The sequence below is a fragment of the Ornithorhynchus anatinus genome, chromosome 6 (genome assembly GCF_004115215.2).
Source record: "Ornithorhynchus anatinus isolate Pmale09 chromosome 6, mOrnAna1.pri.v4, whole genome shotgun sequence".
NCBI classification, from domain to species: domain Eukaryota; kingdom Metazoa; phylum Chordata; class Mammalia; order Monotremata; family Ornithorhynchidae; genus Ornithorhynchus; species Ornithorhynchus anatinus.
The window spans coordinates 28,344,837-28,364,254 of NC_041733.1; the positions used below are offsets into that span (position 1 = coordinate 28,344,837).

Below are 19,418 nucleotides of genomic sequence, written 5' to 3' on the forward strand. Positions count from 1 at the left end.
CATTTGTTAGGTTACTAGAGGAAGGAGAGAACTGATTGAGTGCTTTAAAGCTGATGGTGAGGAGTTTCTGCTTGATGCAGAAATAAATGGACAACCATGCGAGATTTTTGAGGAGAGGAGAGACTTGCACTGAACATTTTCTTTTAGAAAAATGATCCAGGCAAAAAATGAAGCTGGGACTGAACAGGGAAGAGGCAGGAGTCAGGGGGATAAGCAAGAATGCTGATGAAGTGTCCAGGTTGAATGTAACAAATGCTTTGACCAGCGAGGTGGCACTGTGGATGGAGAAGGGGCGATTCTGTAGATATGAAAGTTGAAATTGCTGAATTTGGTGAAAAACTGAAAATGCAGGTTGAAAAAGAAAAATGAATCAAGAATAATGCAGACTTGTGAACAGGGCGGATGGTGGCGTTGTCAACAGTGATGGGAAAGTTGGGAGGAAGATGAGGTGGTCTGCTGCGATTATGTGAAGTTTGAGGTGTCAGTGGGACATCCAAGGAGAGATGTCTTGAAGGCAGGAGGAAATGTGAAACTGCAGAGGAGAGAGGTCAGGGCTGAAGATATAGATTTGGGAATCAGTCCACATGGAGAAAGTAGTGGAAGCCAAGTGAGGGAAGGGTTCTCCAGAGGAGTGGGTATAGCTGGAGAATAAAAGGGGACCCAGAGCTGAGCCTTGAGGGACTCCCATTGTTACGGAGTGGGATATCACACTTCATTCCTCTCAAACTAAACTACTCATTATGCTTCATTGACATCTCTCCTGCTGCCAACCTCTTGCTCACACCTTTCCCATTGCCTGGAACTGCGTTCTGTTCCTATCCAACATTTTATGGCTCTCCTCATCTTCATACCCTTCTGAAATCACATCTCCTCCAGGAGGCCTTCCCTGACTGATTGCAAATCACCCAATTTATATAAATTTACATTCCCCAACTGCTACTTCAGCCGTTGCATGCTGAACAAGCGTGGCTTAGTGGATAGAGCACCAGCTGACCTTCTGAGTGGGAGTCAGAAGGTCATGGGTTCTAATCCCAGCTCTGCCACATGTCTACTCTGTGACCTTGGGTAAGTCACTTCACTTCTTGGTGCCTCAGTTACCTCATCTGTAAAATGGGCATTAAGACTGTGAGTCTCAAGTGGGACAACCTGATTACCTTGTATCTACCCCAGTGCTAAGAACAGTGCTCGGCACAAAGTAAGTGCTTAACAAATACCAACATTATTATTATTATTATTGAGCACTGACAGCTCCCCTAGTACTTAAATACATATCTCACATACTCTTTTATTAATGTATTTAAATGTTTGTCTCCCCCTCTAGATTTTAAGCTCCTCAAAAGCAGGGATCATGTGTATTCCAATTCTATTGCACTCTCCTAGATTGTAAACTTCTTCAGGGCAGGGTTTGGGCCTACTAACAGTATTGCATAGAACTCTCCCAGTTGCTTAGTATAGTGTTCTGCACCAACAGTAAATGCTCAGTAATTATCATTGATTGATTGAGTAGAGGATCATTAAATGTTATCAGTCGACTGATGAAAGAGAGCATCAAAGTAAATCTACAATTGAATATTTCCAAATTTATTTACAAGGATTAGCTTAGTCACTATGGGGGCATCTTGCAGAATTTAATAAATAAAAGTGATCTGGCTATTCTCACTGAAAACTCTGATGAAAAAGCGTGTACTTTAATAACCTGCACATTCTCACAGAATTATGTTGTTGGATAAATTTGAATCAGGTGAACAGAATGTATTGATTTTTCTGAGAAATCCTCTCTCTCACGCATTCTCCAACGTGGAGTCCTTTGCTGGAGTTGATTTCTCTCTTGGAGGTACTTTGCCTAGTTTAAAACTTATTTGAATATTTTTGGAACGCATATGGCTACTCGGGGCAAATGGAGTACTTAACCCCATTATATTTAGGACTAGAGAGAAAATAAAATTGCCGAACCAGTTGGCATTATATGAAATTTCAGTTCCTTGCCCAAGGCTTGAGAGTTGGAGCTAAACCTAAGAGTTTCTGGCAGCCAATTCTGTGTTGCGATCACCCTCCCACTGCCATGCTATATTTCAAGGCTCTGATTCACTCAGCAGCAGCTTTATACTCAGAGCAGGTGTTGCAGCCTCTTATCTCTCCGCACTACCTCATAAAAATAGAAAGCTTTGAAGAAAATCTGACTAGAGGACAATCTCAGATATTCAGACTGAACTAGATTAGATAGTATCATTCAATACTCAACCTCTTAGAGAAGACCAGCACAGGAATTAGCTTTCCAGTAGTAGACCACCATGTCAGTTTGAATGAGGCTTCAGAAGCATTCTCAAATCATCTGGATTTAGCTGCTGTTCATTTGGCTCTGCAATTAATCTAGAGTGCTCACTTTCTCTTGTCATGGTTTTATTCTTTGTTATCCTTTCAGGCAGTGCCTGTCATGATCTCCAGTGTCTCTAGGTCTGCTGGTTGAAAATAAGTGACTGTTGAATGAAATCTTGGAAAAAAGAAAATGTTAACTCCAAACTTAATGTTGGTATTTTTTAAGCGCTTACTATGTGCAGACCACTGTTCTAAGCGCTGGGGGAGATAAGGGTCATCAGGTTGCCCCACGTGAGGCTCATAGTCTTAATCCCCATTTTACAGAGGAGGGAACTGAGGCACAGAGAAGTGAAGTGACTTGCCCAAAGTCACACAGCTGACAAGTGGCAGAGCCAGGAATCGAACTTATGACCTCTGACTCCCAAGCCCGTGCTCTTTCCACTGAGCCACGCTCCCTTCATAACTATCATAACTATCTTTAACCCACTAATTGACTTGTGTAGATGTAATTCTAAGCAATGCAATGGAAATTTTTGTATCTATGAAGGCATTTGTTTTAAGGTACAATTGTGAAAATTTGAGAATTATTTAACTGTAATTTAAGAGTCATTTCATCAGAAAACTGGCTCTGACTCTATTATATCTATTCAGGGGAGTCAAGCAGTTATTTGGAGGAGAGGATGTTCCTCCTGTGGCATTTTCCCTAAATTTCCCACAGCTTAATAAGAACAGTTTGCAAGGGAACTTATCAAAGATATTTGTCTGCATAGGACTGAGCCCTGTAGGAGGGATATTGTGGGTCCACTCCTTTACTTCCTTTTAATTAATCACACCAGAAACTGAAGAACTTTTAAAGAGTGAGAGCTCAGGAGTGAGGTGTGTGTTCCACGGTGCTAATAAAAATGTCATAGAAATTGAACCAGTCCTATTAAACGAGAAATAATAGTCTTTAAGTCTGCCTGAGGGGTTGTGAATTGCATCTGATTGTCAAAGGAGACCACATGAATTTCAATACAATTGCTTTGCTATAGCAGAGAGTAATTTTCGATTATAAATCTCACTTTACAAATCACTCTATCGATAGCTAATGTTTTCTTCCTCAGGCAAAGCCATAAAGCAGTTTGCAAAATCCCTTTATAATCCCTGACCTGAAAAATAGGTTCCGTTCATCTTTGTATTTTCCCCAAAAGGATTTTAAAATGCAAATCATGTCATTCTCATTAGGTTTATGAAAAGCTGTGAAAAGGAAAAAGTTTAATTCAATCTGTGTTTTTTTAACCATTACCTCCTCTTGTCTCTGTTTCCTTCCCTCCCTCTACTCTCTAGACTAAATCAGATGCCACAGCAAAAAGGGGCATATTATTAATAAAAGCAGGTTTAATCTTCCCCAGAAATTATCTGCCAAACAAAAATTGTAAGTTTCAGAAATTGGAAATATATAGTTAATTCTTATAGAGTAGAAGATGCATGGAAAAATGTATTATTTGTCAAAGACAGCATTAATTCGAATTGTATTCAGATTTCACACAGGAATTTTTGTCATGGAAATATGCAATTTCAATCTGAATCTGCAGGGTGGGGAGTAGAAATTTGTAAAATCATAATTAGCATTAGGCTGTCAGTCAAAGCTGTCCTATAAGTCTGGTGTCAGTACTATTTCCTGATTAATCAGTAAATTTTGGATTCCCAGGCCCCTGCCCTGCCCCTTCCTGCCCTCCTTACTACCATGACACTCCGTAGGTGTCTAGCTCCAAGTTGTCCCTAGAGCCTTGTGAAGATACAGCCATGAATGAGTGGAAGCAGAGTAAAAAGGACTTTGCATAGTTACCAGCTGTCACACAATAGTACTCCTGGGCCAATTAAAGGTATTCAGGAAAAAGAAAAAAAACACAAAGAAAAAAACACACCTGTCTCTTCAGGTTCATTCATATGAAATTCAGCTGCTCTGTATAAACTGCAACTAAAAATGTTCCATTCATTGAATTGAAATTGAATCAAAACATGTATGTCATTGAGATCTATTTAAAAGGTATTTCCAAACAGACACTTGCTTTAGTCCCTTGCAAGCTTGACCATCATTCAATCATTCAGTCATATTTATTGAATGCTTACTATGTGCAAAGCACTACACTAAGCACTTGGGAGAGTAATGAGGCAGGAAGTTTATGGTGCAAATTCCAGGGATCACAACTTCCCCTTCTGGAAATCTAAGCAGAAGAAGAATAGATTTTATTTGGGATACATTTGAAAAACTTTTGGGAAAAACATGACTCACAACTTTTTTTTTCATTTCATTAGTTACCAGTAGATTTTACTGCTTTAAGCTATGACGAGTTGTGGGGAATTAATAGCATTAATTCATAGAGGATTCATTTTATTAACATTAGGTCCTTTTGCCAGTCATTTTTCTAATTGGTAATTACTGTATAATAATTTTAAATATAACAAGTTCATTTAGGAGCATTTATTTTTAGCTGCCTAGTTAATTATCATGAAAGTCTTGCTTCAAACAATAAATCTTGGGATGAGAAACTTGATAACTTTTCAAGTGCTTGATGTGATAGGGAAGATACCTCTTTGTAAGCAGTTTTATGACTTCCCTGTAGAGTGATTTATAGAAGGAAATATCACAGCGTTGTTTGGCCCTAGAGAAGCAAGTTACCACTAGACATAAGATAGCTGATTAGTAGCATTCATCATCCATATTAACAGATGTATCAAGTCTAATTTTTCAAATTCGCAGTTCACATTTTGCCTGCAGCCCCCAGAGAGCTACTCTGAAATTGCTTTTTTGATGAGGGAAGAGAATCCCAAAGAGGAAGGGCCAACTTTCCACTGCTTGATTTGAGAAGAATAAGTCTCTTAGCACCCAGCACAGCATCCCAGGTGGAATGTGGATGGACATGAAATCAATACTTTGTTGACGGTGAGAATTAAGAAGAAGAAGAAGAGGGTGAAGATGGCGCACTTATGATAAATATGATGATGATGGTTAAGAATGAGGAAAGGAAGAAGTACATGTAGGGGAACTAAGACTGTAAATGTTTACAATTCTATTTCTGGCTAAAATCATACTAGTCACTCTTAGCAAAATAATTGATCTTTCGTTGTCTCTTTCTGAATCTTTAAAGCAAGAATAAGGATTCTAGCTCCTGTGTGCATCTCTTAGTAAAACAGCTTTATTTTAAGATTAGCTTCATTTTGTATTTCAAAAGCATATGATCATCCCAGATTATTTGCAGATTTCAGAGAGACAATTTCTCTGCAAGTATTTTGTTTCAGTTCCTCACAGTTCCTAAATTACAAAAAGAGCCAAGCTATGTCAAAAATGTCATGATTGCTGTTTCCCTCATGTTCCTTGCAAGAGGTACCAGTTTGTATTTCTGATTATTGAGCTTGAACCAGAACTTTTCATTGTTACTGCATAAATTCCTCCCATCCGCTTCCATGGGTCTCCAATTCAAGAGCCTCTTATAGTTTCTTTTCCATAAAAGCATCAGTCCACTGTCATAAAGGGTATTCTTGGTCCTTGTGGATGTCACCACTTTTATAGTCTCTCATCTAATTGCATCAGTTCACAAGAAAATGTATTTTTCATTTTAGACTTCTCAAAGAGCACCTTGGAGAAAAAGAAGTGGAATTAACGTTAACTTTTGATGCCGTTCAGGAGGCAGATTTGGCTAATTATACATGCCATGTGGAAAACCGAAATGGTCGTAAACACGCTAGTGTTCTACTGCGCAAAAAAGGTATTCATTTGGATTCTGGGTAACTTTCATAGATAAAATAGAACTAAATGATGGCTTAATTTTACAGCTACATGGAGTACTCTTTTTAAAGATGTGCCAACTATTCCCTGCACGAATATTAGTGTTAAGTGATAGTAATGTGCTTTATCACAAGGGAGAGAATATATAAATGTAATAATATCGTGTTAAAATCCCTAAGTGTAAATGTACCACTACAATGAAAGGTCATTCAAAGTTTTTAGATATATTGGCATCTAGTATATTCATTCCTATATCTTTCATTTTTAGGAGGATAATGAAATGCCTGTAACTTCATTATCATAATAGAAGGAAAATGCTGTTTTATTTGCTGGAATAGCATTATTTTGCAGTCATACAAATTTTAGCACAAAGCCCATAAACAGTATTCCATTTATTGCCATGAGATAATTTCAACATGTTTGCATATTTGTAAATAATTTGACATCAAGGAGATCACTATCCAGATGTTGGAACAATAGTATATAATGGGAAAACAAAAGAAATGCTAAATAAAGATCAAGGGCATCAAAGCTGCCAAAAGAACAGCAATCTCATAGTTTCCCAACTATTCTATCATGGCCATTAATCCTGATTAAGAGTTCTGTTAGCCTAGAAGACTAAGTAAGAAGCAACTAATTGTTCATGCACACCTGATAGTTTCTTTGTTAAAGAGACACCACCTATATTTCCAGTTTGTTTTTTTGTAAAAAAAAAAAAAAAGCTTTTGTAGCTTTCTGGATCCAGATTGAGTTTACACGTTGACAATCTAGTATTATTTGGTTAGGACAAAAGATCTAGAGATGATTAAAATCTTCTGGAAGAGAAGAGAAGAGAATGGTGCAGTCTCTCCCCAGTTCATCAAGATCCCCAGGTCATCCCTTCTAGATTTTGAGCCCGTTGTTGGGTAGGGAGTGTCTCTATTTGTTGCTGAATTGTACTTTCCAAGTGCTTAGTAGAGTGCTCTGCATGCAGTAAGCACTCAATAAATATGATTGAATTAATGAATGAACTGAGCAACTCTAAATGTTTTCATGTTCTGAGGAGGCTCGTTTTACCGTCCTACCTAGTGGGGGTGATGAAGGTGACTACCTGGGTGTTGAGTCGACAGGGAAGCTATGGTAGTCGGGGAACAATTTGATATAGGTATGTAAAAGCGAATAAAGTAGTGTTGGGTTTTAAGCTCCCCACAACTGTGGAAAGATTTTAGCCAATTGAAAGCCTACTCTTTCTCCATATCCCTATGCAGGCATTTCAGGGTTGCCATCTGGTTTCCTGGGAGATAAATAATCTGGCTTAAAGTCCCTACAGGGAAGGAGTAATTAGAATTTTCCAGAAATTGGCATGAATGTGTTCGGTGAAAAGGAAAAGATTCATGTTATTATTTGACTCGTCCTCATTTTTCTAGGAATATTGGGACTCTCAGTGCCTACCCACATGCCTACAATTTTCTCATAAAAGCCAACAAGCCTGTGCCTTCATTAAGTCTGTGAAGGTTTTGCAGTCCCAAAGTTCCAGTGGGGAAGCGTTGTTTTTGTTGCTTTTGTCATAGGCAGTGACCATCTTAGTTAAGGCCATCGGTCTGATTTTTTTTTTAGTGGTATTTGTTAAGCATTTACTTTGTGCCAGGCACTATACCAAGTGCTGGGGTGGAAACAAGTCCCTGACCCACATGGGCCTGACAGTCTCAATCCCCCTTTTACAGATGTGGTAACTGAGGTACAGAGAAGTTAAGTGACTTGTCTAAGGTCACAGAGCAGGTACGTGATGGATCCAGGATTGGAACCTAGGTACTCTGACTCCAAGGCTAGTGGTCTCTCCAATTAGGCCATGTTGCTCTTTTATGGCCCTAACATATGAGAATAGGAAATTAATAAATAGTGTTTGGGATGAACCTTGGATGTGAAAAAAGAAGTTGACCTTTCTAGGTCGAGGTCATCCCAGGAGGGCCACCAGATTGAAACAGCTCCAGGATTTCTGAGCTATCGCATACTGTTCAGGTGGGCAGGCTGTCAGGGGTACTTAGGCTTCATCGAAAGTCTCTTCTCCTTCCTCTTGCCAGACGGTGCCCTTTCTAGAGAATGGAGGCAATTATTTGTTGTGTTTGGGGCTTTGATCTTCAGCTCCCAACTTAAAACATCATCTGCAGATGACATGTTTTTAAAAACAGTTATTAAAATGTGTTAAGTGGACCAAAATGCTCTAGAATTGTTTTACACAAAGGTTTTTGATTATGTGCTGCTAAAAAAGTAGTCTCCAACTTAGAATTTCAAATTGCTTGGACTTCTGAAGTCTTCCATCCAACTCATAGCAGCTCCTCTCTGCAAATAAGAAGGAAATTGCTTAATATTCCCATTATGTGACTTAAAAAGCAGTCTTGAGCTATTGTAAACAGACAAACACTCATTTTAAAATGAGCGTCTTCAAACCGGAAATATTCGTCAGGAGCAGTTTAAACAAATCAATCGATGCTTAGGGAAATAAAGGGAAATAAAGGAAAGAAAGGGAAATAAGCACTTAGAGCAACAAAAAGAAAGTTTTGTGGCATCAAATGAACACTTACTGTCAAGAATGTACACCTGATGTAAGAGAGATTAAAGTCATAGAAGTGTAGGCCAAGCTCCTTCTAGGCAGAGATGGTCTGATCCATTCAGTCATTCTCTTCAGTCAATAAGGGACTGTCAGTCAATCAATTGTATTTATTGAGTGTTTACCTTGTGCAAAGCACTGTACTAAGCTCTTGGATAGAGTGCAATATAACAGAGTTGGCAGACAGATTCCCTGACCACAATGAACTAATTATGTGGTTTATCTCAAAAGAACCTCCAGCTGCCCAGTGAAATCACGTCAGAGAATCTTTTTTACCCCTGTTATACGAGGCTCTTGTGGTATTGAAATGTATGATTGTGTCAGAAGTGAGGGGCTTTCAGTTGGTGACGGGAATTCAGTTATTTATCCATTCAATTTTTAGTAAACCTGATCAGTAAATTACATTCATTCGTTCAGTAGTGATGATTGAGCGCTTCCTGCGTATAAAGTGATGATGGAGACAGGCAGGAAAAGCCTTGATCCTGAAGCTTCAGGACCAAGAATTGAATGCACAGAGGAACTTATTGTAGTGCAGGTGGTTTATGCTGTCCATTTTAACTCTCTTTTTTTAATATGGTATTTTTTAAGCCCTTAGTATGTGTCAAACACTTTTCTTAATGCTGGGATAGATTTGAGTTAAATAGGTTGGACAAAGTCCCTGTCCTGCATGGGGCTCACAGTTTAAGCAAGAAGGAGAGCAGGAGCACTGAGGCATGGAGAAGTTAAGTGACTTAGCCAAGGTCACCCAGAAAGATATGGCCTAGTCAGGATTAGAATCCAGGTCCTCTGACTCCCAGGCCCAGGCTGTTTCCACTAGGCCATGGTGCTTCTCTTGTTCCTGCCATTTATATTCACGCTGGGGCACAGAGTACATCGAGGAAGTAGGCAGGCAGGAAGGAGGTGTAATATGCTGCTAAGTGTACATAAAGACTTTTTTTTAACTCAGAGTCCTTTTACAGCTGAATTGACAATTTCATCATTTTGATGTGGTGCTGTAACACCATGAACTGGCAGAGAGGTACCTTGGTAGCTGCTGCAGTCTTGACTGCCCACCCATCCTCCAGGAGTTCTTCAGGATTTTTGCTGGGCATTTTCACCTTGTGGAAGGCCTTAGGTGGCACTTCAGTCTGAAATCCTCCCCACTGATGCCATAACCCCAATAGCCCAAACCAGAACTATATCCAGGACTGTTGCCCAGACCAGTGCTCTCTCCACCAGTTTAATAGAAGGTCTGCTAAGTGCTGGATAGAGTACAGAGATGATAATTCAGATAAAGTCCCAAAGAGATGTTAATGAATCATTAAAAAAGATCAGAAATATTTTGCTAATACAACCCAAAACCAAAACTGAAACATTAAAGACTTGAGCATGAGCTCATTAGGCTTCGCTTGATCATTTTAATACAGATGTGATAAATTTAATCTACCTGCAGCCCAAGGTGCATGTTTGATGATGATTTTCCTCCACCAATTAGAAGGATTAAATAGGAAAACATTGTATTGGCAATGAACCAAATGTAGAGAGAAGCAGGAGTTATCTAAGCAGCTAAATTAATTACCTTTTCCTACTTATTCTATTTATTCCAGATTTGATCTACAAAATAGAACTTGCAGGAGGGCTGGGAGCCATCCTGCTCCTACTTATCTTGCTTGTGACCATCTATAAATGCTACAATATAGAACTGATGCTCTTCTACAGACAGAATTTTGGAGGTGATGAGGCTGCAGATGGTAAGCTGACGCAAATTGCTCATGTTCAATTGAGAGACATTAGTTGATCAGAGGAAAGAGAAATTGCTGTTAGAGACCTCAGTCCTTGGGGAAAACAAATGGGGAATTGATTCCATTTCTTTTTTTTTTCAAAAAAATTCAAATCAGATGCTGCTCATTTTTAGATACTCCCAACGTTTTAAGCATAAATTGATACCTTAGAACACTTTGAAACTTTCTGAGAAACTCAAAGTGATACTGAGATGGAATTGGAATGCCTTTATAAAAAAGATTAAATATAATATTTGATGATTCTGCATCTTTTTCCAAGATGTCCAGTCTCTAGTATTACAAAATGTGGGTTATAGGTTTATTCCTTTAATACAGATGATCTTATAAAATTGATTAGGCCAAACTATAATAAGACATCAAACTGAGCCCTGTTCTTTCGGGCATTCTGGAAAGCAAACCTTATTTTCAAAAGAACAAATTGCCTTCTATCCAATCAATACCAACAACAAATCCTGACATATAACTTTTTATACATGTAAACTTTTCGTCCTTTTACTAGACGTTCACCTAGAATACTTTAGATATGCTATATAGGACAAGAAAAATAATCCCAATAGTAGCAATTACTGCAAAAAAAAAAACTACCAAGTTAAAGTTTTTCTGTTAGAAAATGAGATGCAGACATATTCTTATTCGTCTGTCTTCATCGTTTATCATTTTTCACAGTGGTGTATCGAGGGCTGAATTCTTGCTTCACTGCATTTTTATTTTTCTTCCATTTGTGTGTTAGTTTCACCATTATGTAGACTGCATTATTATGTAAACTTATGCATTGATGTAGTTTTAAAAATCGAATCATCTTTAATGGGTTTTTATTATAAATTATGGGATGTTAAATAATGCCTTAAATAGGCATGTAATGTATCAATGCTACTGTGTTTGGGCAACACCTTGTCTTGGAACTCTTTAGGATTTATGGTCAAAATTGAGATTTAAACTCAAAATCAAGATGGGAATTAGGGCAGAATATCAGAATCTTCTCTTTCAAATTTGCATAAAATTTCATTAAGCACCTACAACACCCATATTCTGTAGCATTTATTTTTGTCTAGGCAATGACATTTCAGTACTGGAAACTGACCGTTTGAATTCTGTGGTACAGAGAGTGATTATTGGACTCAGATGTCTGACTGAAACATCTTAGGGTTAGACAAGATTGCTAAATGGTCAGGGTTATATAAAGTCCAACCCCTGCTCCCTGCACATTCACCTCTCTCCTTTAGGAATTGCAGACCCATGAAGATTGCAGCAAAGAGACCCCGGTTTGAAATCTCATTCCATTTTATTTTGCATCCTTGCTCTCATGCATACATTTCTGCACAGTCTGACACTTGTTAAGATCTTTCAGCAGCAAAATGGTTCTCTAAATTGTCATTTGGTTTTAAAACAGTTTGCAGACCTTGTTAACCTCATTTCCAACTTGTTATGCCTTGGCTATATCAGTCTTGCTCTTTGCAACAAACAGCTGTGGCTATTCATGAGGTATTCTTAGCTGCTACCATAGATCTGAAGCATTTTTTTTTAGTTAAGTATCTGCGTCACTGATGCCAACAAGCATCCTTGTGCTTCTGGGTTGGCCTATGTAGCATCTTTAAAAATTTCTCTCCTGCTTTGCCTTGCCCCTCTGACCCATTCGTGTCGCTGAAATGCGGCTGAATGGGATGCAATCATTTTCTGATCAATTGCTATTTCAAAAAGAGCATTGCATGGAGCTGACTGCACTAGCAAGGTACCTGAAGCCAAAAGGAAATAACAATCAATAAATGGTATCTATTGAGTACTTACTATATGCAGAGCACTGTACTAAGCGGTTGGGAAAATACAATACAACCGAGCTGGCTGACACATTTCCTGTTCACAGTGAGCTTACAGTCTAGATGGGGAGACAGACATTTTAATAACAAATAAATAATTTATAATATATGATTTAAAGAAATGCATATGTGCTGTGGGGTTGAGGGTGGCGTGAATACCAAATGCCTAAAGGGCACAGATCCAAGTGCATAAACGATACAGAAGGGTGAGGGAGCTGGAGAAAAGAGGACTTAATCAGGGAAGGCCTCTTGGAGGAGCTGTGACTTAAATAATGCTTTGACTGTAGAGACTGTTGGTCTGGGGCATAAAGAGGGGGAGAGAGTTCCAGGCTAAGGGGAGGATGTGGGAAAGGGGTCAGTGTCAAGATAGATAAAATCAAGGCACAGTGAGTAAGCTGGTGATAGAGTGAAGTGTGCAGGCTGGACTGTTGTAACAGGAAATATCCTCACAGGTAGTCATGTTCTCTAGGGAGAATTCTTGTTTGCGCCAACTTCTTTCAAAGCCTCTCAGTAAGAGTCTCTGAACCATTTGCTGATGAAGATTCACAGCTCAGAGTGAATTTTAGGATATTACTAAGATTCACCTCACTTATGCAGTCAAATGACAATATTTTAATTTTCTCAGTGACAGAGTCAGGCTTCATTTTATATAACCCCGACAGCTAAAAAAAACAAATACTGAGCCCGGTTATGATCCTAGGTTGAGGGTGAACATAAAAGAGTGTTTTAAGTTCTGTTCAGACTGAGGGCATGGACCTCTGAAGGATTTATACACAGCCTGCAAAATGGATAACCCAAAGTGACATCCTATGGTTAGGTGGCATGCTTCTGGAGTTTCTACAGTTGGCACAGCTACCAGATTTCCCCAGTTGCAACTCCAGAAGAGTGATTTGGCCCCACCTTTTGTCACCTAGGGAGTGTTCCTCCACACAGAGCAAATATGCCCCTATTTCACGTGGACAATGAGAGAAAGTGGAAGATGTTTCCTGCTGCTCCGGAGCTCCTGAGGATGCATTATGCTGAGAATTGAGCCCAGTCTGAATACCTGGGCAGTGGTAGCTAAAACAGTCATCGGCAAACCTGTTGCCCTTTAGATGTGGCTACATCTAATTCTTTCTGAAACTAAATGCGGCTTAGCGGACCCCAGCCCCACTCTGAGGAAGAGCTGCCCATCCCCTGGGAACCTCCCATCCAGGGGGCATTGGACCCCAAGGAGCAGCTAGCACGTGGCTGTCTGAGGTTTTGGCTCCTGGCACCTCCTGCAACATTTGCTCCCGGGGAGTGGGTTTAAATGTAATTTCACCCAGGCGGCCACAACTGGGAGTGGGGAGGAGGTGGCGATGAGGGCTTCTCAGGGCAAACACGACACCCACTCTGGCCTCCTGTCTTGGGTGGTCTGGACACTCCCCCCACAGCATGGGTCCGGTCAGGGAAACAACCACTTCCCAGGCAGTCCAGGTGCACGCCTGACTCCCTGGAAGTGGCTCAAGTGGCCACACTTATGAGACTCCTCCTCTTGTGCTCACCAGGATCAGTGAATACCACAGAGGTGCTGGGTGGGGGGAAGAGGGTGCTCTCCACCTGCCATGTTCCTGAGGGATAACTGGGGATGGATTTTTTTTAAATTTGCCCAGGAAACTAAAGATAGCCAGTCATCCTTGTGATCATGTCTCATGCAGCACTGTTTCCCTGTTGCCACTTACAGCCCCACCTTCTCTTTCCAGCCCCAGACATGAGAAGCAAGGACAGACAAAAGCACCATGGTCAAGTGGATAGAGCACGGGCCTGGGAGTCAGAAGGTCATGTGCTCTATTCCTGGCTCCGCCACTTGTGTGCCGTGAGACCTTGAGCAAGTCACTTCCTCTCTGGGCTTCAGTTACCTCATCTGTAAAATGGGGATTGAGACTGAGCCCCACATGAGACAGGAACTGTATCCACCTCGATTTGCTGTATCCACCTCAGCGCTTAGTAAAGTGCCTGACGCATAGTAAGCACTTAACAAACACCATCATTATTATTATTATCATTATTAGACAAGGGCAGGATGAGGGAGCTGCTGAGGGCATAGATGCCAGCCCATAGGCTTGGGTTGGTGCTGGAAGGTTGGGTAGGGAGGCTATTTAGCCTATTGAGGCTTTGGGGTGGAGCATGATGCAATAGTGTCATCCCACAGCACTGTGCATTTTAGCCAACAAGCCTGGTGGTGTATGTCAATTTTTTAAAATTTATTACAGGAAATCAATGCTTAAGGGGGATTGTAGATACATGTAACTTTGTGCCTGCTATATTAACTATTGGAATTTTTTTGATTTTGTACAAAGAATGAAAACTACAACTATGTATTAAAACTTGCATTTTCAAAGGGGGCTTTCTAAAAACTTGTAAGACGAGTAACTTGGTTAATCGTGCATACATAAAAATTTTGAGACAATGGACACAGACAGACATGTTCGCTTTGGCAAATTTTGCCCAGAACTTCTAGTACAAATGCTACACAAAGCAGAGTAATTCATTGGCTGAATGTGCGATGGGAAAACCCAGGCTGGCAGAGTTGATGGGATACTCCTCTTAAAGCAAAGTTGGCTTTTGGAAGCTAATATCAGAACAGTTGTCTATGGGAGGATGGATAGCAATTGTTAGAGCAGTTCAGAAATGCAGAAAGCCAGTTGCTGTCGGTGTTTCTCATTCAGTAAGAGCCAACAATGTTTTTCTATTTTTACCCACATTCTGGGTAGAAATGAACCATTTCAAAGAATCCCCAATTAAGATAGTATAGTTTTCAGTGGTTGTGAAATGGGCTGATTTTTTGGTTTTGTTTTTTCTAATGGTATTTGTTAAGTGCTTATTAAGCCCCAGTCACTGTACTAAGAGCTGGGATAGATAAAAGATTATCGGATTGGGCACAGTCTCTTTCCTACCTGGGACTCACAGTCTAAATTGGAAGGAGGAGGATTTAATCCCATTTTAAAGAAGAGGTAACTGAATCACGGAGAAGTTAAGTGACTGTCCCAAGGTCACACAGCAGACAAATGGCGGATCCGAGACCAGAACCCAGGTCCTCTGACTCAGAGACCCTAACTCTTTCAACTAGGCCACGCTGCTTCCCAGGTTCACAATACGATAGAGCATAATTTAGTATTAAGTGTGGTAAAAGATAGGGCCAACCAAGAAAAGGAATGTTTTAGGGTAATGTTTAAAATAAAGCAATTGCTAATGGGCATTTTTCTTTGCTCACTTTAAGACAACAAGGAATATGATGCCTATCTCTCATACACAAAAGTGGATCCAGACACCTTGGATTGTGACAATAATGAAGAAGAGCAATTTGCACTTGAGATACTACCGGATGTCCTGGAAAAACATTACGGTTATAAACTCTTCATTCCAGACAGGGACCTGATTCCCAGTGGAAGTAAGTACTTTGGAAATGCATTTTCATTTCAGTTGCTTCTTCAAAGACTTTACACTCCATTTTGCAGTGCACCGGGATAATTGCCGGCTTTTCCTTGGGGAAGGCTGATATCAGAATATAGGGAATCTGTGCGGGAGTAATTGGAGAGCTCTCTGAGTGCCAGGGATTCCACCAGTCAAAACTCTCATTGCAAATACTCAGGATCAGGTCTGCAGGGGCCTTACTGATCTGATGGTGAAAACAGAGCAGAAAAACAGTGTCTTAGTCTTTGAGGTGGATTCTCCTTTTTCTTATAGTTGTCATTTAGAAAATCACCTTTTCCAGACACTTCGTAGTCTCATCTTTTTTCAAAATCCCTGGTTTTTTTTGTTGTTTTTTGTTTCTTTCAAGAAAGAAACTGTTCTTTAAGCTTGTAGTTCTCACCTTAATAACTGTGGTTGTTAAAAACACATTATTCTCTTATGCTACTACGCCAATATGCTCCACCCACTACTATATCCTCTTTATATCAAATTAAATGGACCTTTCCAAAGCAATTGCATTTCAGGTTTATCATCTCTGTTTATGCTTGTGTTGCTATCTTCATTTCAGTAATAATTCTGACCTCATGATGTAAACATTTCATTCTTTTAGTTTAGTAAATGGACAAATAGGCATCCAAAAAGGTCTAGCCTATTTGTTCTGTGTATATACTAATTGCTGTGTGAACTTATCAAGTCGCTTATGGAAAACCGAAGTAAAATATGCTTGTAGACACTTTTCTAACCTGCCTTCATTTGATGATGTGCCATCTGAATGAATTATTAGAATTGGTAAGGAGGAGAGGGATGGAGGAGAAGGAGGAAAGGGATTTGAGTATGTGGCGAGCAACAAGCAAAGAAAGAATGGAGGGTCTTATGGGAAGGAAGAGAGAAGGGTTCATACTCACAAACATGAACGATCAATTCCCTTCACAAATGGAAGGACTTCCAAGAAGACCTTGTTAAATTGAAAATAGAGGTAAATTCATAGGAACATTTTGAATTTGTTGACCTGCATTTTCTGTACCCTGAAACAGTGGTGGGAGCAATTGAAAACCCACTGAAGAAAACTACACTGAATACTCCTCTCCCTTTTTATGGTTCAATTTATGAACCTTTTAACACCGTTCCTTGGTGTAATTTTTTATGAAGCAAAACTGATGTTAAAACATTTGAAACAAAAATGGATGAAAGTAAGCATGATATTGAGGGTGAAAAGTACTGAATCAAAATCCACCTTTAGGAACATGTATGGCACCTGTCTTTATGCTGTCCTGTGATTCTGGCCCTAAATAGGTGCTGCCAGTAACCTATTTAGGTTAGTCATTAACTACCCTACCAATAAGGCCTCTGGAAATGTCAGTCCTCATTTGTGACCTTTCAAAAATGTATTATTACCTCCCTGTTGTGCAGAAAACCACGGTTTCAACATTATCCAAATATGGAAGAAAAAAAGAGTAAGCTTGTAACAACTATGAGCCACTCTACCTGTGACTCACTTGTGACCTATATATCAGACCTGGATCTAAAAAGAAGCAAAAGATGTCTATCTACTCCTAAAAAGAAAAAAAAATGATATAAAACACCTTGACTCGTAAATGTGAAGTAAACTGTGTATTCCATTTCCAGTTGTGGTTCTATTGCAAATCTTCATCACAAAGGATTGCATGACATTTAGAATAAAAGAGATTACTGGAATTTCAGGTGAACAATAGTGCAGCTCTCTAGAGTTCATTAAAATCAAGAGGTTTACTTTTATAGTTAAAATGTTTTCTCATTTTGTATATCTTGGTCTCTCTTTTTGGTTGAACAGGCATGTATTTGGCCACTGGGGATTATCCTAGAAGGATCCTTTGCTAGGAAAGATGGGACTAATTCTGAAATTTTAATATACATCCCAAAAGGGCTTTCATAGTTGCTCTTCCTTCCTAAGACAGTTCTTTGGTCACTATCTGATCACTATTAGGACCCAAAAAATTTCAAAAGAATTTCAAAAAATTAGTAAAATATGGTTTTATTTCTTTTTTGTGAACATTCCAGACCTGAGAAGCTATCATGTCAAAATGAAGTGCGTATAGTACACTCTGGAAATATATTGAAAATATGAAAAATATTTTTAGTGTCCCATGAATTTGAGTAGAATATTTTGAAATTTTTATGTGATTAAGGTCTTGCAATCAGTCATCAGTGTAAATTTAGGAGATTTTTGCTATACACTTGCATACATAATATGTATCTAGGCAGTAGGAATAGATTACAATATTGCTACAGTATTTACTTTGATCTCATGTTAAAGTACTTTGGCACAGTACTACTCCACCCACTGGTTTTACAAATCCATTTTCAAAGCAGTTCTGGACAGCTCCACCAGCACCCAAATCTTAAAAAGCAGAAAGTAAGAGAAATGATTAAAAAAAAAATAGCCATTTGTCTGCTGTGTGACACAGGCAAATCAGTTAACTTCTCCGTGCCTCAGTTACCTCATCTTTAAAATGGGGATTAATACCCTGAGCCCTATGTGGGACATGGACTGTGTCCAACCTGATAAGCTAGTATCTACCTAGCACTTAGTAAAGTGACTGGCACAAAGTAAGCACTTTACAAATATCACCTGGAAAAAAAGAAAAAAAATCTGATCTCTTTAGTCTCATACTAGATACCAAGGGGTTGCCAGAGAGCTTGGATAAATATCAGATAACTAAACTGTGGGTTGCTTCTGTTTCACAAAGTTCAGTTCTCACCTGTCTTACAAGGGTGTTAGAGTATGGGCCATCATAAATCAATGAGGCACAGATATGTCAAATGATGGTTGGTGTTTCACAAAAGAAAAAGTCCGTAGCCAGATCTCTGCCTTGTTTTCAACTGGTGTTGAAAAGCTAGAGAGAATAGTATCAAGACCAGATGTTTATGTATGTCTCTCCATCCAAGTAGCCGCCCTAGTTTGTTGGGGCTTTTTAAATTTGAGGGTCTAAATGAATCAAAGATAATGTCCAGCAAGTGTTTACTTCATTTTTCCATAGGGAATGAGTCCCAGGCTTCGAGAGTAGCAGTAGGAAGGGAATTGCTAAAACTCCTAGCTTTCAAATATAACATATGACATAAAGGTAGTTGAAAAACATACCCATTTCTCAAACTCCATGGAAAGACTAAGCAAATTACACTTCTTCCCTCCATCCTGGCTGTTGATGGTTGGGTTCGGGGCATCAGATGTAGAATATTTTCTTTATTGACTCGTATGGAGTTGGGTAAGAGATGGAGAGTTAAAGTGGAGCAGACATGCAGACATGAAGCCCTTAGATCCCACTAGGGAAGTAAACTGTTATCCATATTTTCAACATGAACCAAACACTTGGGTTTTTGTCATTCTTTGTTCTTTTGTTACCAAGTGTTTGTGTTGAGGTCCAGAGAAAAGTAATCAGTTAGGGCATAAACTAATAGACAGAATTGGAATATAAATAGTGATGAAACAGGATTAATGATTTCCTGTGTCCACCTTATGAATTGTATTTACCGAGCACTTGCTATAATGATATTTAGGACTTGTACAGTGCCGTTCTATATTTTCAATTCACTGTGGTAGTAATGATCTCATTTCATCCTCACTACATACCTTCTGAGATCAGGAGAAACAGATGTTCTAATCTCCATCATATAAATGAGACAGTCGGGACCCAGAGAGGTAAAGTGAGTTGTTTGAGGTCGCACAATAGGCTAATGGA

General features: G+C 39.4%; 1 protein-coding gene across 1 annotated transcript in view; it reads left to right on the top strand.

The window, feature by feature from the left end:
• IL1RAPL2 (interleukin 1 receptor accessory protein like 2) overlaps positions 1–19,418 on the top strand; it is a 667,749-nt gene that overhangs the window by 635,071 nt on the left and 13,260 nt on the right. Inside the window, exons 8-10 of the mRNA XM_029067875.2 lie at positions 5,920–6,065; positions 10,259–10,402; positions 15,509–15,679. Coding sequence (XP_028923708.1) covers positions 5,920–6,065; positions 10,259–10,402; positions 15,509–15,679 — 461 coding nt within the window. The remainder of the gene's footprint in view (positions 1–5,919; positions 6,066–10,258; positions 10,403–15,508; positions 15,680–19,418) is intronic.